The sequence below is a fragment of the Stegodyphus dumicola genome, chromosome X1 (assembly GCF_044657685.1).
Source record: "Stegodyphus dumicola isolate Sdum_Otavi_A_Nest chromosome X1, ASM4465768v1".
Classification (NCBI taxonomy): domain Eukaryota; kingdom Metazoa; phylum Arthropoda; class Arachnida; order Araneae; family Eresidae; genus Stegodyphus; species Stegodyphus dumicola.
In genome coordinates, this window is record NC_140780.1 from 245300345 (window position 1) to 245328026 (window position 27682).

Genomic DNA, 27682 nt, shown 5'->3' on the forward strand with positions numbered 1-27682 from the left:
TGGGCGTCGTCAAATGAGATTGGCCTGTTGGCTCGATAGAAAATGAGAAACACACAAGTCTTCTACGCATCGTGAGGGACGAGTTAAGAGTTATTCTTCCCACGTTATGCCACAACTTCCATTTTCACTTGAAGAAAACCGAATTTCCTTCACCGCTGACGCTGAAAATATTAACTACTGATTACGATTCTGTGGCATAAAACGGGTAAATAATTATAAATATATTAATATTTTTAAAATAATTCAATTTTATTGTGATTTCTTAAGAAAATTTTATGAATAATTAAATTTCTGCACATTTTTTGGATTAAAAACGCTTAATTTCTTTTTGCTTTAAAAAACGATGAAAGAATGTAGTTTGAATTAGGTAATATGACTAAGCTATTTTACGACATTTAACATATCGAAAAATCGTGATTGCATATCTTTTAAGCACCTCATTGTTTATAATTGTTAATATATTTAAATTAATTTATATATACTAAATTAATTTATTTTACGATTTATTTACAGAATAATATCTAGTAACTTAAAAAGATAAAATGGAAATTCTTTATTATGTAGTTACAAAAGGTAATGATATCGGGCAATGTATTTATTATTTTATCATAAACCCTTGTTTTGCACTTCTAAAATATCTTTCTTTGCTCAGTTATGTATTACTTGGTAGAAAATTTTTATCTTGAAAGACTTCTTTTTTAGAGTTAAAAGGTTTTGATGTAGAAATTTACACTAGTAACTAACACTAACACTAGATGTAGATTTTTAACTTATCAGAAACAATATACTGAATTCTGTACAACATATTTTACTTTATAAAGCTACAAATTAATTTTTCACATTCATTGATAAATTTAGGACGAGTTAACTCAAACTGTGTAAGCTAAAGAAACGTTTTCTGGATTGATTTCATTGCACTCATTAAAAATAATTAAATTTGCATAAAATATTTATGTTATTGAAATTTCCATAGAAATTTAAACTAATTAAAAATGAAAAATTAAAGAAAAACTACCAAACATAATTGTTTCATGTAAAATAATTTTTCATATATTTACTTATCAAAGATAATTTTTCTGTTTGTTTTTGAAAGAGAAAAAGATCCTCAATTTTTATCAAAATAAACTTTCTCATAAAGAATTGAACTTAATTTGTATCAGAATACTTATTTGACATACTACTCGCATTGTAATCCTAGAAATGATTTTACACCTTGACATCAGTAAACGGCCCTTATGTTTAAAAATCTGAAAATTTCAGCATCATTCTTTAAGAACAAAATATAGCACGAAAAATTGCTTAATTTAGACTTTATCCAAAAATTTAGTTTATATATGAAGGTTTTAGTTTATATATTATAACCAATGCCTTATTTCAAATATTACAAAATGTAAAACAAAACCATGGTTTCAGTAGAATTTTTATACCCAAGAATGCGCTTTGAAGATAGTGTCTAAAATTAGGTAGAAGCTTAAAAAGACACGACGAAAATATATGATAAATCAGCATTGCAGATATATAATAGTAAGGCGATTTAATATTATGTTGAGTGTATGGCAAAACTTTGACTATTTCTATAGTGCCAGTGATTATTACTGACTGACTCCTTAAAGTGTAATATTGCAGCTTACATCTTCTATAATCGAATAAATAAGAATATGGTTTCTAGTTCTAATCGAGCATTTAAGAAATTGTGCGATTGACTGCTTCGTTAAAATAATGCTTATGTGATATAATTATTTCAAACATTTGATGTTTACGATTTATTTAATTTTACTTGTTGAATACATGCAACCGAAACAAACCTTTAGAATTCAGAAATGTGATATGCGAAAACTACTATATACTCTTTTCTTTAGGTAACTAATAGCACAAAATTCGAAGAAAAGCGAGAAACAAACAAATTATCTCGCTAAGTGGCCTTTCAAATTCATTCATAAAGAAGAGTCAGTGTCTTTTTCCTCCCAATACATGTCTGTTCAGGTTAAAATTTAATACATAATGTGATAAATCAACTGTAATGTGAAGATGTTGATGCCTATTACATAAATGGGATGAGGGTTTGTTTTTTGTCCTTTTAAATAATTATAGTCTCCAAATTTTGTAAACATGGACAAAATGTTAAGGGGATAATCGTATTAGGATTAATACTAGTATAAGGAATAGCTGTTTTCCTAAGATACGTTATACGAGAGCAATAGTGCATTTTTGAATTAAAGTAGTTAACTGAATATTTAAATTGAATATTTTCATAAGGTCCTGAACATAGTTTACACTGAATTAGCAAATCACTTCTCTACTCTGTTACTGGCGTTATATAAATTAGATAAGCTCAAAGACTAAGGTATGTAATGTTTATGTGTAAATTTTAAAAATGCCGAAAATACTCTTTGTTCTTACTCTTACGATGTTGAACTTTTAAAGACATGGAAGTGTGGATTTCAAAAAATGAATTCCTAAAACTTAGGTAAAAGAACTGCTTTCTGATCTTTCTAGTGGCAGACACGGTGAATTAATAAAAGAATTCATTGAGTATCATAATATTATGAAATGGGAGATGTGAGTGCGTATAACAGTACTACATTTTGTAGTTTTGCGACACTAGTGACATTACTACAATCGATTTCTCTTTTTCGACTTAAAGAAACTTTGAGTCAAATGGGTTTAGTTTACTGAAAGCTACATATAATTCGTTTTAAAAACCTTTAAACGCATGTTCAAATAATATACTAAACTTGTTCAGAGTGGTAAAATAGTATAGTCTTTTTCATATGACAGGATGTCATCTGTCAGTTAATATTTATATAGGTCATTAAAATTTGTATTCTTTGCTAATAAATACAGAATGGAACTTGTTTACATCCAGGCATATTGTTAGATAGTCCAAATGAAAAGAAATCTATAATTTTTAAACTACTATAAGAGGCCAAAAGACCCTTGCGGGTGAACAATTAGATTGCGAACAGATTATATCAGTAACTTAACTTTTGAATAAGATGTATCCAACAATTTTAAAGTACTGTTATTTCTAATTATTAACATTCCATCATATATCTTGTTTTGAAAAATATTTCGCATGGTGCAACAAATTTTTAATTTTGCATTTACTTGTTTTTTAATATTTTATTATACTTCGATAGAGATCGAATGTTTTTGAGACAAAGCATTGAAATAAAAAATCGGAAGAGAATTTGAGTGCAGTTAACGAGTTCGGGAAACTAGTTGACACCAGTGAAAGTTTTATCCCATAAAGAATATATTTTAGACTGCAGTCTAACTGTTCTGAAAATAAGATTACTTGCAATACAGGAAAACAAATTAGATTAACAATGAAATAAAAAAACAGTCCGCATCTGAATTACAACTTCGCTTCGTTGCTGATTTTATTAAAGCTTTGACGTTTTATTTTGTAAATTCTTTCATATTTAAAGCGTGACTTTCTTTGTGTAAAATCTTGCTAATTATTAAAAAATGAAAAGTGGTGTAATTAAATTGCACCAAAATTAATCACGAATAGCAATTAAATTTAATTATATTTCCGTCAAGATCATTTGTTAAAGTAACGAAGAAGTTCGGAAAATTAAGAAAATATAGAAACACTTAAAAACCTAAAATGACGTTTCAAACATTTTAATGAACGTTTCAAACTTTTTTTCTGATTTATTTCAAGCTTTCAAAACAATAAATGTAGTTAAATTAAGAATTTAGTGTTTATTAAAATCGTCATACTGAATTATGTCTTTAAATAAAAATGTTATAATAAATGAAAACTAAATGATATAAAAGAGGCGTTGGAAAAAGATCGAATTATACTTCGTTATCGGAAGTTTTACTGTTAAAATACGCAGCATATTTAAAGCTTTATTACTTCTTGGCATCATCAAGTTTTCTCCAGGTTTAAAAATGCGGATTATGCAGAAATAAAATGGATTGTCGTAGTATTATTTCTTTATAGAGTAATTTTAAAAGAGTCTGTTATATACTATCATCTACTGAAAATGCATTTAGCAGTTTCATTGTGCAAGTGACTACTTCTAGATAAACATACTTAAAGCTTACAGTAATGTGGATTGTCCATATAATAAAAGTTCATTTACTTAAAGTAATACAAAGTGGAGAATCAGAAAATTTATAATAAGGCCCGTTGATTATTTAGATTTAGAACAAAGTAATTGGTAATATGTATATATATTTTCTGTTTTACCTGCATTTTATTGAGATGTAGTCACCAAAAGAAATCATAGTCTCCTTTTATCAGAAAACAGATTTCTGCTCTGTATTTATAAAAGTGTTTTTACATGTATAATTTCTTGCAATTTTTTATAAAATTAACTTTAGCATTTAATATTCCAACCTATAATTTACAGCTAAATTTGTGGAACCTTGAAATCTGGTAAGCGAATAATCGCTTTAGTTCCGTAGACAGAGAACAGATACTTAGGAAGGGTTAATTACCGTTTATTGCTCAAAATAAAGTTAACAGACGGTCCTAGGACATACAGAAAAGCCTCTATTTGGGCTTGAACTCAAGAATGCTAAGAAATAAAACTTAACTAAACTTATCTAAAGAGATATACCCGAAGCTGTCACAATTCTACAGGAGTTTGCCCCTTAACGCTAACTAAACAGCGAAGCTATCAAGGACCTGAAATACTGAAATACAGCCTAGCGTAGAAATAGCTTAGAAAGAGTGTAGCCTAAAAGGCAAACGCGCGCTGGTCAGAAACTCTGGCTCTCTAACGAAGTCAGTAGAACTTTAACTTTAAACTCTTCCTTCATTTGCATTTAACCGCGATTCTGAAAACACATTCTGCAAGGAAATTGTAAGCTGAAATTAAGGAAGATAGGAAAGTAGCTTTAACTAAAAATTAACTGTTAAAAATTTAGGATAAACCTTACAAGCACTTATATTAAATATGGATATGATTTAGAGATATATATTGATATGGATGTAGACCATGGGATTTTCTGAAGCAGACTGGCAATCTTAATTAGCGTCTTTTAAAGTTTTACATTAATTAAACATCAGAACGAGATTTCTGATAAACTGGACAATCTGAAACTGTAAATATATAAACGATTTCCGTAAATTTGTTTAAGCGCAAAAATGTAATAGATAATATTTTATTTTTAATCCAAATCTTATACATGCCACTATCTTACACAGTTAAAAAAGAAATATAAAAAATAAATAATTAAAATGCATTTACAAATTTATATATGGTATAATAATATGCTAAATAAATAAATAATGAAAGATGCATTTACATATTTAATTATACGTAGTATCTGTGAACGTAAATGAAGTCTCTGCTTAAAAGATTATTACTACGTCAGTGGTTATAAATAAGTAAATAATCACTAGTCAAATAACTACATACAGTATAAGATACTCTTGTTCTTTTTCGTCTTAATTTTTGTTTCATCTCTATTTTTCACTAGCTTATGAGAAATGATGAATAAGAGATGAATATACCTGTCATTAAACACAGACCCATGTCAGTGCATTGTGACACTCCGATTTCCTCAGACACGCTATCTCAGTTTTGATTGTGTCCTTTCAGAAGAAAGTGTTCATTCTTGCTGCTACTAGCGACATGACAGTTCATTCGGACTGACAGATTGTTCATGCATCTGCTCAATGGAGGTATAGAGATTGCAAACCTACAAGCCACATTTGATTGAAAGTGATTGCTGAGGAGATTTAAGCTCATCTCCTCGGCAGACTCTTTCAATCTCCAGATTGAACGATGACAAAATACTTGGAAAATAATATGAGTAACAAAATATAAACATGTGTTTTAATTCATTTATTTCAAAAATATGTTTATCTAATTGTGTTAAGGGGTATCGGCAACCCCTATACCGACAATGATAAATTGGCCATTTTCGATGTACATTTTCCCGAAATCTGCTGCAGATACACGCTTGAAATTTTTTGTGTATTTAAAGTATACCTATTTGATTATACTGAAATGAGCTTTTGAAACATTTTGAATTTTAGAGTAATTTACATAATATTTTGTTAGGCATAGTAAAATTTAGCACTTTTCTCACACACAACATACACACACACACAAAAAAAAAAAAAAAAAAAAAAAAAAAAAAATAAAATATTAAAAACATGTTTTTTCTTAGTTTATCACATAAAGCTCATTTCAGTAAATATTAGAAAACCTAATAAATAAGCCATAAAAATTTTAGATACCTATGAGCAGTAGTTCCTAAGAAAAGATACATGGAGTATAAAAAAATCACGTTTGGAGAAAAACGCGTTTTTATGTAAAAATCCTCATTTATCAAAGCATTCGATGACAAATTAAAACTAGACATTTTACAGTTCTAATTTTCATAGAGATTAAAGAATGGTATTTTTAGAAAGATAAAAGTGTAAAGAATTTGAAAATGCAAAAATCCGAAATCACCATTTTTTTGAAAATTTTGAGTTCCAACACCCCTTAAGTACCTTAAAAGTAATCGAAATGATAATCTGGGGTATGAGTGTTGGTTAAAACTTGCTTACTTTAAGAAGAGGGTTATTTTGGACTGTGAGTCTGTAACAAAGTTCGTAATTCTACATTTTCTAGATAAATCAGGAAAGACCTTAGCGAGTGTTTTCATCTGCTTTTGCTCGAACAGTCATATAATGCGTTATAAAACCTATGTCCAGTTTTCCAGATGGTCGACAAGCTTGATTTAAGCCTGCTTATCAAAGTACTTGAATGCTGCAAAGTGACTACCTCTTGATTAGAGCTGAAAAAAACATAATAATGTGTTCTGAAGAGCCCATTCGCTGTTTATCGGGGAACCGTAATGTGATATAAAACAATAAATATCTGTTAATTAATGATTAATCACTAACATGTTCTATAATGACTAACGTATTTTTACTGGGGGTTTTAAACCGAAACCAGACGCTCTTTTCAAATTAAAAGAAAGGCTGAAAATTTAGAACTAATTTTCAGGTTCTCACAACAGAAGTTTTCAAAGTCTCGAACATATTGTGCATTGTCACGATTTAGACATTAACTAAGCAAGATAAGTAAATTCATCTGCAGCAATACTCTTAATCTTTCTTAGAATTCAAAAGATATTCTCATTGTTCCTGTAACATCTACTATTTAAAGATAGGTTAAAATTTTTTTATATGATTTGATGTTGTTTATTGTTACATTTGCTTCAGTATTTTCCAAGATGAATTGGTGGATCGGATATCTATTTTTGTGTTCAAAAATAATAAATTCCTAAATAATTTTCAATAAAAAGTCTACCACTAAAACAAATATGATCTGTTAATAAATCTGCATGATTTTAATTTTGAATTCATTATTTATGTCATTAGCAAGCAGTCGTACTAGATAATCCAGATGAGGACGAACAGATAAAATTGAGTTACTTGAAACGCTACTGATGAAATTGAGTTACTTGACAAAAGTTTCCTGATTAATACATAACTAAAATCTTCAGTTTTTCTTTTTGAATTTTATACAGTTCTTATACAAAGTAAATTTCAAATAACACGCATTCTTACAGCATTCTAAAATCTAAGAATATATTCTTCGAGAGGCTTAATAATGTTAATGTAGCGTTTGTAAATCAAAATAATAGGTTTATAGCTATTCAGAACTCGATACATAATCAAATAAGTAGTTTAGGTCTTTTAGCTATAAAAAGTGAATTTTAGAACTCAAAATATGAACAAAATATGTTGAATACTTAAATAAAAACTAATCTTTTTGAGCAAGAAAAGGCTATAGAGCTGTTTAAAAGGCGGTTCTAGTAGAAAATCCGCGGCCTTCTGAGAATTTGTATTAATTTGATAACGACAGAAAAATTCATGACTTATTCTGAAGATTTTCCCAAACGCTATTTTACTAAAAATTCTACTTAAGAATATCACTGCACACTAATAAAATAGAGATTCACTGGACTTGTGAATAAAAAGAAAAACAGGAAAGTAAAATGAAATTTTATCAGAAGTAAAAGATCAAATACACCTTATGGTTAATTAAATATACTTTATAGTGGTTTTACACTTGGATTTTTTATTCATTTTCATCCTATTTGTTTTAAAATTATTATTTTGAACTAAAACTGCTCTTTTAACATAATTACGCTTTTCCTTCAACAGTTACTGATCATAAGAAAACACAGGATATTTAATATTGATAATACAGCTGAAAAATGCAATTAACAAAAATAAAAGTTGTGTTATTTAATTTTATGTAAATGATAAACAGTATATAAATTTTAATGTCTTACTTTTTGACTGCATATGAAATCTAAAGAACTTTCAAACAGGAAAATAATATTAAATATTTTTTGATTAAATGAAAAGCTTCAAATTGCGTAGTCGTACATTTATAAGTATTAAAACAAGTATGCTGAACACATTTTTGAATGAAAGATTTAAATGATATAATCCTTTGTTTATTAGTATTTTGTGTAAACAAGAAAAGTGCTAACGCCACAATTAAGATTCTTTTAAAAAATCGATAGGTATATAAAGTATTATATATGTTCTTTTTTATTCTAAATATTATAAATAAAAATAGTTCATTTTTCCAGTAAAAATACTATTCGAAAATAAAGAATTCAGAAGACTATTTCCAATGTACAAAAGAAAAGTGGTACATTGTCTAAGAATATACTTTTTTTGTCAAGATATCTATCTAATCACTGTTTATTAAGGTAAAACGGGTAAGGCATCTTTGCACCAATTTCGAAGTTATCATAACCACACTATCTCGCAGTCTTCACTTTCTGAAATGTGTCATTTTGACACATGCCACTTTCGCTACGTTTCATTACCTAATTTTAAATTTTCATCAAGTTTTATCTCCCCTCGCTAAAAAGTGGATGTTCCTTCAAGCTAATGCAGTAGATAATTAGCTAAGTGCGTGTAATTTTTGTTTCCATTAATGCTGCTTATAGTCCGTTCGTGTTGCTCCTCTGTCAACAAAGGAGAAGAATTAGTAATTTGTAGGAGCAGAGAAAGAAAAGGTTCTTAACTAAGAAGATATTCCTTTGCAAATGGAAATGATATTATTCTTTTTCCACTTTTTTTTGCAAGCGACGTTGAATTTGGTGTAATTTTGCTCTAGATTATGAGGGTGTTATTATCGCAGCCTTTTGTTTGAACAGCTAAGAGTTCTGTATTATGTGAGTTATTCATGGAAAGTGCAAACTTTTTAAAAATATTTCCTCCTTAATCGAAATTTTAAAACTGAAAACGTTTGAAAAATTTCGTTGAAAGTGTTGGAATATATATTTATTTTTACCACTGAGTCTTTACTGCCGTTTCGAAATAGTACTTATATTTTGTTGCCTAAATTTACTCTAGAATTTATTATTATAGTCATTACTTATAATTATCTTCCGTAACTAATTAGACTGGAGACACGAGGAATATTATGCTGATTAGACTTGAGTAACACATAGGGAATGTTACTAGCGTATTGAGGTAATGCATTCTGAAATTTTTATTATTTATTAGCGACTTAAAAAGTTAATTACTTTCAATTAATTTTTTAAGTTACTAATTTTAAAATTTTTAATTAATAACTTTTCTTCTTCTTGTTTAAAAAAAATTAATACTTGATTTCGCGTCACGTCAAATCGAATACCTGGATGATTCGTTTCAGATAACAGCAGGTTTTTATCATTGTATATTAATAAAAAATTAAGTTTCTTAAATACTATAAATTTTGCCTTCTCCTTCAATTATTTTAAATTTAAGGAATGCTTTGATTATTTTAACAATTCCTTCAAATATAATTCATAAGCTGTATTCTGTTGATAATTCTTTTGGTTGCTTCTTGACAAAGATAAAAATATTATCAATTGTTATTTAATATTATGTGAATTTTGTTTTATTTTGCATTAATTATTTTATTTCAATTTTGTTTTCCAGGTTTATAATTCAATTGTTTTTAATTTGCATACCATTAGAAAATTCCCAACATTTGATTGATATTAATTCTACATATTTTATCTCTTTTTTTCTGTCTCTTTCTATATATGAAGGGTGTCATTTTACTCTATTGTAATGATAGCACCGGTAATAACATATAGTACTTTAATGATGAAAATACGTGGTCATAACTAGCCCGAAGATAACATGTAAAAATGAAAAAAATAAGATGAATGGTTAGTTCATAATATCACGAAAATAGAATGGTGCCACATCAAACGGCGTCACAGAACACTCTATAGTTCTATAGTTTCCTCAAACGCGTCGTCACTTTCACATCACATTTTGCTGCTTCCGAATCACGCTATCGCTTTTGTCTTTCTCTCCCGACTGGCATTTCAGCTAGAGGCGGTCACGTGCCGTTGTTGGTGACGGTGTTGCTAATCTCCGATGTAAAAAGAATCTTTGTGTCCACATATATACATATACGTATACACATAGACAAACATTTATGCGTATGTGTGCATTAAATAAAAATACGTAAAGCAAAGAAAGTATTAGCTTTAATTTGCAATAGTCCCATGACTCTTCATTTTAATTTGGGTATTTCCCCTTTCTGTCCTAAAAATAGTGATTGCTTATGATAAACCTTTCTAAATTGCTTCATTTTAAAATTAATAGACATCAGATGACTCTTACCAAACGCTCTGATGTAGAAAACTAACATAAGGCTTCGGCCAATAACAGGTTTTGAAACTTAAATATTATCCATTCCAGGTAAAGCAAACTGAAGCTAATTAATTGTGAAACGTAAAATTTTTCATTTGCCTCAAGCTTTCATAATGAAACTGTCACACAAGCTTTTTGCTTTTAGGTCTAGCTAGACTGCTACCTGCTACTTCTGTTCTTACCTCAACATCAAAAATGTAAAAAATTCTAGAATAGGCGCTCTTGCTACGCCAGTTTATTTGTGTTGGCTTATAGAAATGTTTCTCAATGGGAAGAAAGCAGAAAGTTTTAAAACCGGTCACTTCTGCAACTGCTTCTCTAAGCTTCAACATCATGACCTCAAAGATCGACTATGCCACCAAATTTTCCAAAATATCTCATGCAAACTTATATATATGCATGCATACATACATGTATGCATATATACATACATGTATGCATATATACATACATGCATATACATACATACAGGCATGCATACACATATACATGTAGGGAGATATACAAAGCTTTTATAAAGTAATTAGGAATTAATTTTTAAATCAATAACAGTAGATCATCAAATAATACTTAGTGATAATTATTGCAAAGGAACTTTGAAGGAAAATTTTATTTGAATATATAAAATCGATATCTGCTATTACCTATTCAGAGGTTACAAACTGAAAAGCAATAAGGATTTTATGTAACTAGGAAACAGTAGCAACATATGCCATACACTATAGGGCACATGACATATTCATCAGCATGCTGATTGTTAATCAACATATTGATGAATACATCCTATTTGTATTCCATATGCTGCTCATTATAAACATTTCATGCCTTATTATGAGACTCTCGAAATTTGATACTCAATGTTAGTTCATTTTAATATAATTGTAGAGACATTAGGTTATTTCGAAGCGGAAGACAGTAAAAATGAGCAGTGCCCTCACCGGGACTCGAACCTTGGACCTCTCGGATACTTGTCAAGCGTGCTGACCATTACATGAAGAAGGTATGCTAAGAAGGTGGAGAAATACCTTATATACTCCCCTTTTTAAAGGGCGACTGAGGATTAGGGAACCCAATCGCCAAATCCTGGTGGTATAGTATCATCATCCACCACCTTTTTTGGTTCGGGCGCCAATGTAAAGACATTAGGTTATTTCGAAGTGGGAGTCAGGAAAAATGAGCAGTGCCCTCGCCGGGCTTCGAACCTCGGATACGCGCCGATCGTGCTGACCATTACACTACGAAGGCATGCTAAGAAGGCGGGAGAAATGCTTTATATAATAAGAAAGGTTAAAAGAGACAAACAAATTGTAATATAATAAAAAGAGAGTAGTTTTTAAGTATTGCTTTACACCTCTATTATGACAGTCTCAAACACGATAGAAATTTGATATTGCTTTTAATATAAAAAAGGTTCAGAAAGACAAGGAACGATTAAAAATTATTAAAAAAACGAGAGGATTTTTGAAACATTTTGTACACCCAAAAAAATTACAAAATGTCAAAATGGCACTAAAAAGGAAAATAATGTATATTTTTATAAAAAAATTCATGATTTATACTAGGTGTGACCCATAATGGAACACAATTAAAAATATGAAATCACCCTAAACACGAAAATATTATTAGATTTTATGAAAAATTTATCTAGTTTTTAAATCAAGTCATTATTAGTGATGAACGCCGATACGTTTTATTAAAAATTCAGAGACAAACCGGAAAACTCCAGCTTGAGTAAGAAGAATTTTGCCTCTGCCAGAGACACTTTGCTTTTAGAATTTTCCAGTAAAGACGCCGCTAGTCATCTTTTCGATTGGCAGGCAATAATTCATATAGAAATTTTACATTCAAGGAAGATAGCAGATTTGTAAGGTTTTCTTCCCTCCTAATCGCGTGTCTTCGTGGTTAACAGGAAAGTAAAGTCCGGATTTCGAATCCTGCCGATGGTACTACATATTTTTCATGTCTTTTGATCCAAAATAAAATGCTTAACTACCTCTACCGATTTAGTATTCTATTGAGAAGCATGAGACTCGGTATTTGAAAAGAATTACTTAATGTAAGAAAATACTCAGTCATATAACATATTTTTGTTATCTCTTAACACAATATATATAACGTCAAGGTTTTGATTGCAAACAAAGTATTTTATTAATCATCCTCTCATTCACCAAATCAGTCATATCTGGAAAGCCTTCTGCTTCACAAAGTAGAAACTTACATTAAAGGTCCTAATTTCGATAGCATTCAGAGACAAGAAAATTATCAAAAGATTTCAACAGTTTATTTCTGTGAAAGCATTCGCATGGTCTACTAGGACCATATAGGGACATCTAGGAGATCTAGGAGTGCACCCAGAAAGTTATACAGAGATAAAGTTAGATAAAGAGAAGTTCCAGTTCTCTCCAGTCAAGCTTTACGTGCTTTGATATGGTGCGACAAAAGCGATGCATATATGCTCAGCAACAAACACTGTAATGCTGACATCGTAGATATGGGAAAAAAGAGAAATAGAAACGTGGTAATAAATAGAATGTTCCAAAACTAGTCCTTTGACTGAATATAATGACGGAATGTGAGTCTTTGATAAAAATGATCAACAGTTAGCATGATTTCCGGTTATGCGGAAATGTACGAACGGACATATTTTTTTAATGGAAGGGTGCTTTAAAATTTAATAGCCATTAGCCTTACACTATTACAAAGGTCGGAAGTGGTGGCCATTTCATTATGGAAACGCAGGATAGGTGGCCACCGTTGACCCGTTATGAAAGGACGAACATGCCTTCTCCGGGATTTGAACCCGGGTCTATGGCTACGCCAGTCAGGGTCACTGATCACTATACCGGCTGGGCGGCATATGTTTGATATTTCACTGTATAGTTCATATCTGTTATATACGAAAGCCAAAAATACGAACAAAAATGGATTTGAAGCTTTCGGTTGGATATAGTTGAACAAATTCTAAAAAGTTACTCTATCAGATTATAAACTCGTGGACGTATTTCGCATAATGACACATCAGCTATGCTGAAGGCCAATAATTAGACACACTTTCGGGAATATATTCCTCAAACTAAGAAGAAAAGAAAATTTTCTATCGTTAAAGTAAAATGTGCCGTGCATGCTACAAGAATAAAACTAGAAGGGAGACTCTCTGGCAGTGTAAAAGTCGAAGTGTTTTGAAAAGTGTCCCATTTTTAAAAACTATTAGCTTTATCTAATTGTTTTTTCCTTGATTTTGCTTGGGTCATTTTGAAATTTTCCAATGGATTAAAACTATACCTTCAATTTTCAAAAACAAAATAAATCATAAAATGAAATATATTTTCTTTATAATAGTTTATATAATATAAAGACTAATAAAAACTAAACGTTTCTTTAATGTACTAAAATAAACTCGGCGCACAAACAGCGCTTAGAGAGCTATGACCTGCAGTAACCTGATATCTGCTTTCTAGAACATGGGCTCCGGGGTGCTTGAGCATCTTTGCCTGGACAAGGTGTTTAGTCCCCAAGTGAACTTGGTACACATTTTACCAACCCACTGAAGGGATGAATGGCTGAATCAACCTTGCCCAGCACGAGGATCGAATCCCGGACCTGTGGTACTGCTGCGCGACGCGCAAGCCTTTCTTATGTATAGTTTTTCAAAATTAAATCATATCCCCTTCCATACAAGTATAATACTGAGTCTCATATTAAAAGTACATTCCGACAGATCTAACTGCTAAGTGAAGTAAAGGAAAAGCGTTCAATTGAGCCCATCCTTTAAAAAAAATTAGGATTTAGGTTCGAACTTTAAAGTGTTTTCCCTCTCTCTCTTCCTTTATTGGCATTGTATTATTTACAGTAACATTTCTTTCAGTATCCTCCTGTCTCTAATGCTTGGACATCACACGATAGGAATTTTGTTGATAGCTGCATGGCTATCTACGGTTGATCCAGAACTTGTGATTGATCCAGAGACCACCCTCGAATGTCATCGACGAGAATTCACATTTCGAGCTTCTCAGACTGATGCTAGTGGGCGGCAGTGTTGGGACCATGTCACTGCAATGTCATGTTGGGGCCGATGTGATTCAGGAGAGGTAATATTAATTATTTTCATCATATTTATATTTATGCTGAAATATTCAAATAATTCACAGCATTAATAATTTGTTCTTTTTAAAATAAAATTTAAAATTTAGAACTCTGGCTAAAATATCTACTCTCTATGTCTTAATATGTTTGAATAAGAAAAAAAGTATATTAAATTAGAATGTGTGCTTAGGTTTGGTGTAGCAAATATGATTCTGTATTTAATAAACATCAGATTTGGAGTCTAATGTCAGGGAACTAAATTTGCTTTTAATATAAGTAATTAAATACTTTAAGAAATAAATTCAGAACTGCAATTCAGTTGGGAAAGTAAAGGTTTTTGCTAATAAAATCACATAGGTTGAAAAATAATATTTGTATTTAAGAAAACAACAGTATACAAAAAAAGGATTATGAATAAATAAACAAATAAAAATATTTAAAAATTATATTTTTAAAAATCAATTTGATTTATTCTGTTAAATATTGTTCCTCAAGAAAAAATGTTATTTATATATTAAATATCAGCTCACGAATATAATTGTACCTTGATAATGATTTTTTATAGCTCACTGATTTTCCGAATAAATACTAAAACTCCTGAATTTACAGTTTTAAATCGGCGCATTAAGCTCAGCATTAGAATTTATTAATGCACGCCGTTAGAAACAAAATCACAAAGGCTGATTTTATTCCCATTTTGATGATAGCTTTTCATTACTCTTAAATAAGATTGGACGCGTCATCTTCGGGCCTTTGTAGGAAAATAATGGGAATTTATTTAATACAGCGCATTTTTAAGAGCCTAATGACGGTAAAGGGCTACTTTCGCGCATATCATCTAAGAAAAGAAATCCGCAGAAATGTGCTTTTAGTATAAAATAGCTTTTTAATAACGGACAGAAAGCCATTCAAAGAATAGTAATAATTTTGGATATCGGAAAATTTAATTTTGGATTCGATTAACAATGAAATTTTACATTAGCGAAACATTCTTCATTTCCCCCATGTATGCCTACCATACCGCATAAATGCCGACATATTTCTTTCGAAAGATTTTTAACAAGAAGTGCTTTCAAGTAGGGTATACTACTTGATCCTTCTCTGGTACAAATAGCAGCTGTTCTACCGCTCGACATGAAGTCGAGCAGACTTTGAATGGTACTTATGGGTATCATTGCTTCATTTCTCTACTAAGGCGGTTTCAGTTCTATTATTCATGCGACTTCAATTCTTTATTGAAGTTCATTGGTCGTACTTACCTGGCGGATATCTTTGCTACCATTGATTTACAGTTTTCAGTCTGTGAAAGATTCGCTCGCCGACCAAGGAAGGAGTCGAACACTCTCCATGTATTGAGGAAGCATAGGATAGAGCATGCAGCATGAGGTAAAGCATAGTCCTGCAGAAAACTGGAATAACAGTGGACCTAAGATTGTGGCACCGAAAGGCGTTTTGAAATCTCAGTGATGTAACGGGGCTGGACAACGTACCGCCAGGCGCTTCTTGCACACGAATACTACACATTATGGTATAGTATGCAAAAGCAGCATTCGTCAGAAAAGGCGATGCCATACCACTGATGAGTCCATGTGCTTTGTTGACACCTTCAAGCAGTCCTTCTCATAATATGCTTGTTCATAATGAGTTGCCTGATAATCTACCATAATTTAAATTTCTGAAAACAGATTGATTAAAATGATATCCAGAATTCCCAGTTGAAAATCGTAATGAAACAATGCTAGTAAGTTAAAATAAATATGATAAATCAAAATAAGGACAGCATATTTAAAAATCAAAATTAAAATCAATATAAAACATCAAATCAAATATTTGAACAATGATATAATTTATGAAACAATTACTAGTATTTTTATTACTGTTTCTTTTTTTCATGCATAACAGTACTTTAAATGTTTCTCCAGGTTAAGTAGGATGACTTTTTTGCGTTTAAAAAAGGAAGCTTAGCATTGCTTTTTTATATAAAATTAATATGTACTATAATAGTATTGTTGTTCATTAAAATTAGACTTCATTTCATTTATATCAAGGAGACTAAGGGTAGTTGATTCAAAATCTTCTGCCTATGTTTCCTCATAATATTTCACTGAATTTTTTCTTGTAGTTAAAGACACTATTTATGGCTTCAAAGAGATGCCCTTTTTTCATTAAATAATCTTAAGTACTATATGAAAAGATACTTTCGTAACCTTACGTGACAGAGTGTTACGCTGATACGAAATGATTCAAGTATAAAAGCTAAAGACATATAAGAGCTGTCAAAAAGTACACAACTTACAGTAGACAGGAATAGAAAACAAAAGTGCTAGAGTAAGCCAACTACTCAGGTAAACTGTGCTGAAGTTCATCAATGATCTCTGTATACTATGTACCTTCAAATGTGCACTGTTTTCAATTAAGAAGACACGCTGGTGTAAACAAATGTTTTTCCTTTCATGGCATGTGCACATTATAAGCAAAAATAATCACAGATTGAAGCAATATAAAAGGAAAATGTCAAAATACAAATTTTTAATTTGTAATCTCATTTATTCTTTGCAATTTTATTGGAGGCTGTGTTTAATCTCATATATGAAGAAGGAACTCTTAACCAGCATGTCCCTGAATTCGATCGCCGGAAGATCATAGCCTATCATCTCGGGCATTGATCGAAATTCGACAGTTATAAGAATTTGTTGTCGATGGTTATAAGAATTTGTTGTCGATAGTAGAGCTACGCGCAGCGACTTGCGAATCTCATTGGTCCTCCACTTACTGATATCCGAGGACAGATCTTATACTCAGCGCTGTTATTTATAAAGTCACATCACGTGTCTTGGGACATGAAATTGGGTTACTGCACAGAAACGAGTATCCGGATATATGTCCTTAACGAGTATTCGGATCCGTCCTTAACGCCATGGATTGTCTATAAGGATGCCACTACCTTGGCTGCCCTTGATGCTGCAACACGATAATAAGCTCTCATTGCGTTCAACAACTCACATGGACGCATCGATGGTATGACATTTAGTTTTCTGACGAAGGCAGCTTTTGCTTACAGCGTTATAACGGCTGTATGTATGTGTAGTAGAAGCACCTAGTGGAATGAAAGTTGGAAATGTGCATTCTTCATCGTAATAATCTTAATCGTAACTGCATTAATAATATATGAAGCCACTAGATACATATCCCATTCATCTCTAAGTCCGCATACGCGTTACATAGTCCAGCCACTGTTACATAACTCAGGTTTCAGTGGTCTGTTCGGGGCCATAACTAAGGATCCGCTGACGTTCTAGCTTTCTACAAGACTATGCAATGCCCCATGTTGCATGCCCTATCCTACGTTTCCTGAATACACAGAGTGTTCGACTCTTGCCTTGACTGGCTCATTCTACAACTCTCACGAAATAAAATGGTAAGTCAATGGTTGCAGAGACATGTATGTGACAAATGAACGGTAATATGACAAATTAATTTTAGTAAAGAACTGAGGACGGAAGAATAATAGAAATGAAGTCGTCTTTAGTACGGAACTGAGATATAACCCCCATAACTACCATTCAGCATCTGTTCGATTCCATTTCGAGCGGTAGAACAGCTGTTATTTGTTCCAGAGGCAAATATTCGAGGTGCTAATTTCTACATTTTCTATGCCTCAAAATTATCTCAAATTTTAGTCACTTCATCCTTTCATTATAACGTATTTGTAAAGTAAATATGATTTTGCTAACTTCGTTCTCTTCGTAATGTAGAAATTTTGAGTCACGGCTGTGTAAATGACTCTTACTGCAAAATATTAAAAGTATTAGGTAAACAGGAATTTATAGCTTAAATTTTCATTGTAGAGATAGAAATGCTTTGTGATGTCACCTTGGGGATGCATGATGACAACAGACTTCTATAGTATATGACGTTGTTCTAGTGTAGTAATGTATACAAGCTACCGTAGTTCAATGCACTAAGCATGAAATTTCGATTGATAATACAATTGAGTTTCGATACCTAATTGGCTTTCAGAGGGGATGCATTTCAATTAATTGTGAATTTCATAGCAGAAGACATATTGTTTCGTTATTGAAAACCATGTAAATATTAGGGAACTGACGGAAAGCGATTCCGTCTGGTTCATCTGCTTTAACAAAGACATATTTTATCAAGTTATCCGCATTAGTAAATGCAAGAATACATTTACATTACAAATTTTATTAAGCGAAAATTTTCCCCAAACCTTAGCTGTAGAAGCATAATCGTTTGCTAAATAGTAAAGCTATGAAAAATAAGGTACAAAGATAATCATTGACTCATTTCTATAAAGAAAACAACGATAAAACTGATTACATTTTGACAACTCTGAAGGTTTCACCTATGGTAATAAATTAAATCCTTTATATATGTATATATAATTTTCTCTTTAGGAAAATGTTTGCTTATTTTCATTCTAAATAATATAATTAACAAGTATTCATTGCTGAATTCTTCACCTTAAACGTCTACATATTTTAATTTAATATATTCATTTTTACATATCATAATCTCAATGATTACACATTTTACATTTTAAAATCTATACGATACGTAAAAAATGACTAAATATTTCGAAGATTATGCTATATAAAATCTCAATTCATTTCACGAAATAGTGGGAACAGTAAATAACTTTTAAATAAAAACACAAGGATTAAATTAGTAAAATGACAAGCTTATTGTTTTTTAATTCGAAACAAAGAACAAAGAAACGAGTGTGTTATCTACTTCAGATACTCAAGTGCTCAAGATTTGTGTTTAACTTCAAAAAACGATTTTTTCAGGGAAAAAAAAAGAGAAAAAAAAAGGCTTAAACTGGATTAGCTGAATAATAACGATTTATTGGGACTAATTGCCACCTTTTTCTCTAAATTTCTTCTGATATGCAATGGAATACCGGTAAAGAGGCAAGCCTTAAGGCATACTATATAATATGTAAAAAAGCAAAAATACTGCTATTATAAAATATAACGATTTCTTGCACCTTTTTATAGATAAACTATACAAAATAAATTCAGAGTCGGGGAGATTAATTTGATTCGTTCAAGTGCGATATTTGCCTATTTTATATTTAAAGTACCAGCTGCAAGATGGACCATTTACTTCAGAGGAAGTACATACTGAAAAGACTGTTATATACAATTTTAAGCCCTTTATATGAATTAATTGGAATAATGTTTACAACTTACAGCGGATACAGTCTGCAAGAAAATTGCTTTTAATATCTGTAAAATTTTGACTTGAAGAGATTTTACAACGTATGAAACAATCCAGCTAGCTCTTTTAGAATATAATACTTCTGTGTTTCGAAAACGATGGTTACAGGGGATTATTTCTTTAGATATTAATCACTAACTCAGGTTTTAATTAGAGATTTTCTTAGATTGTTAAAAAAAAGTGTTACACACCTCCGCACTCAAAATTCTGGGATATACGCAAGAATAGATTTACTATCTTCGTTTATTTATGCCTGTTATTAAAATAAATAACTTGCTCATTTTGATATGTCATTGCCATTGGTAAAATATCATTCATTATTATATTTTTTGCTTGCCCCCATCAAAATATTTACTAATCGAATTCCTTTAATTTTGCTCAAGAAATTTTGGAACGTTCTTATTGAAATAATTAAAGTATAATAAGTATTTTCCCTAAATAGAATAGTTAATCTCTCAGAAATACACAAAAAATGAAATTTAATTTTAACGAATTTCCCCCACCCATAATGTTGAAATTGTTTTCATAAAGTTATTTCCCTTATTTAGAAACTCTGTAACTGAAGTAGATGCCTATTATCAATATTTAACGAAGCTTGTAATTATACTTTTCCAACACCACTTAACCAGTTGTAGAACAAGAATCGTAAATTGAAAGACACTAGAATTTGTTTTACTATTAAAATATTTTTGGTATCTTTCAACTAATAACTAAGCTTTTATAATTAAGAGGTGTTACAGATTACGTGCCGTCTATTGAAAGAATATTGCATGGAAAATTGATTTACTCAAAATAGTTTTTCATAGCACGTGTAAATTCCCTCTAAATTTTCAGCAAAAATAAAAATACACTCTCCATAAATTAAGGATAATGCAAAATCAGGCAAAGGAAGAGTTAGAAGCAAAACAAATTTGACTTATTTGTAAAGTTTATTTATTAAACAAAAGTTAAAGAGGAAAATAAGATGCTATATGTTTGATATTATTAAAAACATTAGCGATTTTTTCTCCCTGGAGAAAATTACAAAAAAAAAACCCTATTTACAAAAAACCAATATTGCATGGTTGGTATGATTGTTAATACATTGTATGTCTCCCAGACGGTGCAATACAGTCCTTACAACGCCTAGGCATGCTGAGTATCAAATTATCGATCTGATCTTCGGGAATATTACACCACTCAAAAAGCAATGCTCTCCGAAGTACCGGTAGACATGTAGGAGGAGGTTGACGGGCTGCAACTCGTCGGCCAAGTATGTCCCACATGTGCTCTACTGGATTCAAGTCCGGTGAGAATGCTGGCCAATCCATACGGGTGATATCCTCCGATTAAAGGCATTCGCTTACAATGTTTGCACGATGAGGACGGGCGTTGTCATCCATAAACACAAATTGTGCGCCCATGGCGCCCCGAAACAAACGTACATGTTGTTCCAGAATGACGTCCCGATAGATTTGGCTTGTCATGGTTCCAATTTGAACATGCAGGTCAGTTCTGGAACCCAGAATAATTCCACCCCAAACAAGCACTCCTGCACCACCGTGACGGTGTCGTTCAATGATGTTTCCTTGGTGGTAATGGGTACCTGGAGCTCTCCATATGAAAGTCCGGCGAGAATCAGACTGCAAGCTAAACCTGGACTCGTCGGAAAACATCACACAAGCCCACTGTTGCGCTGTCCACAATGCATGCTCTCTACTGCAGGCTAACCGCAGGCGACAGTGAGTTGCAGTAAGTGGAACGCATCTGACAGGTCTACGAGCATATAGACCAATCTGCCCTAAGCGTCTGTACACGATCTGCCTTGAAATTGTCGTACCAGTGGCTGAAGAGAGCTGAGGAGACAGGTCTGAGGCTGTGCTCCGCCTGTTTCTTTTGGCAGTAACTGCCAAATACCGGTCCTCATTCGGCTTTGTAACTCTGGGGCGACCTGTGCTGTAACGTCTACTCACATTACCATCATCTTGGAATCGTTGCCAAAGCCTGGAGATGACACTCTGGGCAATTCCAAGTTCGTCTGATACTTCCAGTTGGGTACGCCCACATTCCAGACGGCCGATAATTCTACCACGTAAAAAGTCATCCAAATGCGTCCTTTGTGTCATAACTATTCGGTTATTGCTTATAAAGCGCCTGCGAACAATTTTACTTCTTTGTCTGTATTCCTTATATATCACTCTCTTACACTCTCGTCATTGTGACGTACCATTGTTGTCATCTGGTTACTTCCTGAAATTTGCATATGATTCTTGAAGATGTGTGTAGTGATTTTACAGGCGATATATTTATTTTAGAGTCCGATTTCCGCGTGACTCAGAATTATCCTTAATTTATGGACATGAGTGTATTTGTAATTGCACAATATAATGCTTTAAAAGCAGATAATTAAAGCAGATAGTTAAGAAAAAATTAAACGATATATAACTTTTAGGCGAGCTTACTACTATTTCTAATTTACTTATTTTGCAGCATAATGCGCAAAATGTTCTCTAGACCAAATTGGTCAAACAGTATTGTACTAACTACCTTGCTTGTTATATGTATATATATATAGTCGATTATATGTTTCGATATATATTTAGTCGATTTATATTTAGTCTATACATATTTAGTCGATTTACTTATTAAATTTTTCGAAATTCTTTTATAGTTAAATTTCTTATTTAAGAAATTCACTACTTTTGGTTTTACTTTTGGTTTGGAATAGTTCTTTACCCATGCCTATATGGATGACGAAACACAAATTGAGTAATTCGTGTTAGTGCACGAAAAGACTTAGGTTTGGAGGCAACTTCCCTTTGAAATGATTTGTCTCCTACCTGCTCAAAAATTATTCACTTTATGCAAATTAATTTAGTTTAAAATTATTCTTTAAAATTTTTAGGATTAAGTTTTTTTGATTATTAAATACTTTTCATGTTTTTAGATACTTGCACTTAATTTACATATGCTTTCTGAATTTGAATGATATTGCAAATTAGTTCGCAATAATAATTAATATTTTGTTTGTATACAATTAAATTTTCATAATTTAAAATTTAAATGGATGTTGAATTCCCACACACACATATATGTATACATATATATATATATCAATAGTTCTATAGTATATATATATATATATATATATATACTACAGAAATATTGATTACTTTATCTCCTAATATAAATTTAGTAGAAGTATCTTAAAAGAGGGAACCCATATGTAGGAAGTTTAATGCCGAAAATTGCCCCGTAAAACATTTTTAACAATTTACATTCAAGTTACTTCAAAACACAATTTTCGGAATTAAACTTCCTACATATGGGTTCACTCTTTTTAGATACTTCTACTAAATTTATATTAGGAGATAATATAATCAATATCTTTTAGTAAATGAATTATTATTATCTTATTTTGCATCTATTGCGCAAGTATTAGAAAAACTTGTTTTCGAACTAAGTGAATTTAAGGTCATACAACATTATATATATATATGATATGTTTAATGAAAATTTTGGAAGCACTGACGTAGGAACACTGAGACGTAGAAGCGTAGCAGTGTTGTTTGACTTAGGTACTTGATGTAGAGCGGCAATCCATCTTGAAGTAGAAGAATTCTGATTGCGTAGTATGTTAATATGTTGAGTTTGTAATATCTAAGAAACTTGACAGTCGAGGCAGTTTTAAATACATTTTTATTTCTTATTGACATTTATGACCACAATCACTTGGCTCTTTAGTCGTGTCTATTCACAGAACATTTACATTTTTTATACTTTTGCGATAGCAAAGAGAGCACAGAGAAATTACGTCCTAGCAGCATAGAGATAAATGCTGAAGTGGCGCATTTATCCTATATGAAAGCTGTTAAGAGAAAGTTTTGGTTTAGGTTAGAAAAGTTTCAATTCCCAAGAGTTACGTCATCAGCATTGCGCAGGCCATGCAAGACGGAATGATCTAGTAATAACGCCATCCAGAGAAGTTGTTAGGATTTTTAAAACAGAGAAGGGGAATTGAAGGATTACCGTTAATTTAAATTTAAATTTTGATTTAAGTAATTTTATCTTACACACACACACACACACACACACACACATATATATATATATTAATTATGATTATGAATTAAATCCGATTATGAATTAAATCACCGTATATGAATTAAATCACACCATTATTATTATTATTATTTTTAAATTATAACAATTTCAGAAGTGTACAAAGTATTCCAAACTAAGAGAGTTCCAGCACTCTCTTAGTTTACGCACCTTTTACTATCGCTTTCAGTTTAAGTGAACTTACATTATAGGGAAATGATTTCAAAAGCAATGCACTCCTATGTTTTACTGAAGATAATTAAAATGCCTCCCCCCAAAAAAAACTTGACCTATACAGTTTCTTTTATTTTATCTGTGCAGTTTTGCTACTTCTAAATGTTTGAAAAATCTGAGGTTCTAGATAGGATCCGGCATTTGTTGAGGTATTTTCTGCACTAAATATTAGCTGATTCAAATCCTCTAAGAATTAAACGTTCTGTCTTAAGAAAGGGATACCTTCGTGCAACACGTTTTAAGGGAAGTTGACTTCGTCGAGATTCAATGCCGGGGAACCCGGGCCGAGCATCCAATGTTAAGCGATTTTACCGCTCGGCCCCTGGTGGGCTCCTAACTTCGAATATTTCACATACGTTTCGTCATTCTTAAGAACGAATTATAGGGACTGCTAAAAACATCTTCCGTTTCTTCTAGCCTGCCGGAATAAAATATTATTGCGACTAAGTCATATAATCCATTGAGTTGTGCATTGCATTTGAAAAGGTCATCTTATTATACATACATGTATATTGTCTATACACTGGGAATTTCAAGTATTAATTAAGTACCATCCTGTCGTGTGTTGTGGGAATATATATGTGGTGTAATAAGTGGTAATATAATAAGCTCAAACATCACATCTCAGAAAAATGCGATACTTTATTCGGAAACACATGGCAAATGAAAATCTTTTATATAGTTTATAACGCAAAAACATTTATGCTAAATGATGCAACCACTATAAGATGCAATTTTCTTAAATTTGAAAATTGTTATTTTAGTGCATGAATATTACATAGTGACTTATAAATCTGGAACTAGGGGAATGACTCTTTTACTGTCTTTCAAAACACATCACGAAAGCCCTTCACCGAATTCTCATGGATACGATAAAAATTGTTCTGATAAAATTGAATTTAATCATATACGCAGCACCCCAGTAGACACTTAGTAGGGATTTTGTCGTTAAAAGTATTTCTTCTCGAAAGTTCCAGATTTATACAGCCCATCGACTGTAGCAGTATGCAGTTTAATGCTATCAAAGCTTAAAGAAAATGCCAAATTATAAATCGTATTTATTTTCTATTCCGAAATCTTTGTTGGAATTTTTAAATAAAATGCATTTTTTAGCGCAAAGGGCTTAAAAGGAATTGCTAAATTCGAATACTTATTATGCGATATTTACTTTTTTCAGCTAATGATATTTGATTAACCAATCATAGCTCTAGTTGCAGGGTTATATAAAAAATAATTTATGCGTTTTATTTTGGATACTTTAATTTTGAAAGACATTAAAGTATGCAAATTTATTTACTGTACGTATACTAAAAATTTTTGTTTTAAATAGATATGCAATGGCATTTTATTTTCAATTTACAGATTGGAGACTGGAGGTTTCCCTTCAAAAGACCTTTTCACCCCGTCTGCGTACATGAGAGTCGACAGATCCGGTACACTTTGCTGGAAAACTGCGATCCTGGAGCTGATATTAGCACTGCCGCATATGAATATTATGAGGCGACATCTTGTGCTTGCTTGAAATGCGATTCTTCAACCACTAGTTGCCAAGGTATTCCTACACTTGATCAGCATCAGCATCAGAATAAGGAGGTGTTTTCCGCTCCAGTAACGAAACCTGGTCGCATTCTGCCAACGGGGTCACTAGACTAATATTTTTCTTCAATTGTACAGTAGAATTTTCACGGTTATACTGAGAGCTCTTCCAATGAATTTGCAAACGTTTGAAAAAAAAAAGGAATACTTTTTATTGATCTGAAAGATTACTAGGATCATAAATGAACTAATATCTAAGCATAGTAAATATTTTAATATAAATTAAATTTATAGAATTATTGGTTAAGTATAGGGAAAAGAGATATTACATTATTTTTCGTAATTATTAGTAAGGTGAAATGAAAATGGAAATTACTTTTGATTGAGTTTTTTTGCTTTACACCGTCAGCTAAATAGATTAAACACTCAGAAAATCACTTTAACTCTTAAATGTAAAATCCTTTCTTTATATAGCTATATATCTATACCAGTGTGTATATATATATGATGTAAAGTAAGTGAAATTTTAATAATAAACGAATTGAAATCATTTAGAGTATAATGTATGTGTTTACAGTAACAAAAGTAAAATTTTTTGAAGTGCAAACATGTCGATAGTTTAAAGCGAAATTTAAGAAAGCAATGAAATCAACATTTAAAAAAACTCAGAATTTATGGGAAATAATTTGAAAAAAAAAAAAAGCAAGTTTTAAACTATAATTTAAAAATCTGACGTATAATTTATTTTTTATCACTTAATTTTTAAATCTATTCAAAATGTTTGCTACTTTTAATGAATATTCAACACTTTTTCATAATGCGCACGACTGGTATGGTGTAATGAAAAGGGAAATTACTTAAGCGTGTATAATTGCTAAATGGTTTATCGTTTAATAATTGATGAAAATAAGCAGAATGATATTGTCGCTAATAAACAGTTTCTTACGAAATGAACATTGTTTCTTCACAGTTCTTACAGTATATGAGAATCAGAAGAAAACAAAACTCCGAATTTTGCATAACGGTCTTTTATACTTTTTTATTTTCTCTCAACATTTTGTATTCTTTTGTGGAAAAAGATCAGATACAAAATAAGCTGATATAAGTCGAAAAGGTCCTTTCATAGGAACTGAAGTAGTATGTATACATGGTTTGTATTACTATAAAATAATGTTTAAGAGATTTCAAAGTTCAAGAATTATATTTGTAAATTAAAAACCCTGCAGTGCTACATAATGTGAAATAAGTTATATAGTAATAATAGTTTCATAAAGAAACTTCAACTCAGCTGTAAAGTGAAAAGTCTACTGTACTTAAAATTTCTCAAATGGAGAAAATGTTCCATATTTGTTATTAACCAGTGAATAAAATTCAAATTAAATAATTGTAACGAGACTTCTTTCACAAAAGTACATTAGAATCTTACTTTAATTTTTCTAACACTATTATTGTACTCTATTTCATTTTTTGTGACGTGAGTGTTATTTTGAAACTTCAAAAAACAGTAAATAAATGCTTGTTTTAAATTATTATGTTAAGATTTGTTTCTTGGACACAACGTTCATAATAATAGACACACAAAAATCTACATCATGAGAGGGTTAAATAAAATAGTTAATAAAGTTTTAAGGAAACTTGTATAGTTTAAACATTTGAAGTAATCCAGAAAGTTTAAATAACTAATGTTATCTCAAAAGTGCATAAATTTTACATAAATAATAGAATTTATTTTAGACTAAGCCAATTGTTTAAAATTTCTCTTTGACATGCACTGCAATAAGTAAAACTGTTAACGATTTTTTGTTGACTTCCTATTAAACACATACTTCGAGGTGCTTAAACATTTGCCTCAAGTTTAAATGA

General features: G+C 31.2%; 1 protein-coding gene across 1 annotated transcript; it reads left to right on the forward strand.

Moving 5' to 3' along the window:
* On the forward strand, positions 1–27316 carry LOC118197489 (thyrostimulin beta-5 subunit-like). The gene is made up of 3 exons (XM_035368998.2): positions 1–205; positions 14508–14730; positions 25646–27316. Exons 2-3 carry the CDS (start codon positions 14524–14526, stop codon positions 25934–25936), a joined length of 498 nt encoding a protein of 165 aa, XP_035224889.1. The 5' UTR covers positions 1–205; positions 14508–14523; the 3' UTR covers positions 25937–27316.
* The last annotated feature ends 366 nt before the right edge of the window (positions 27317–27682 follow it).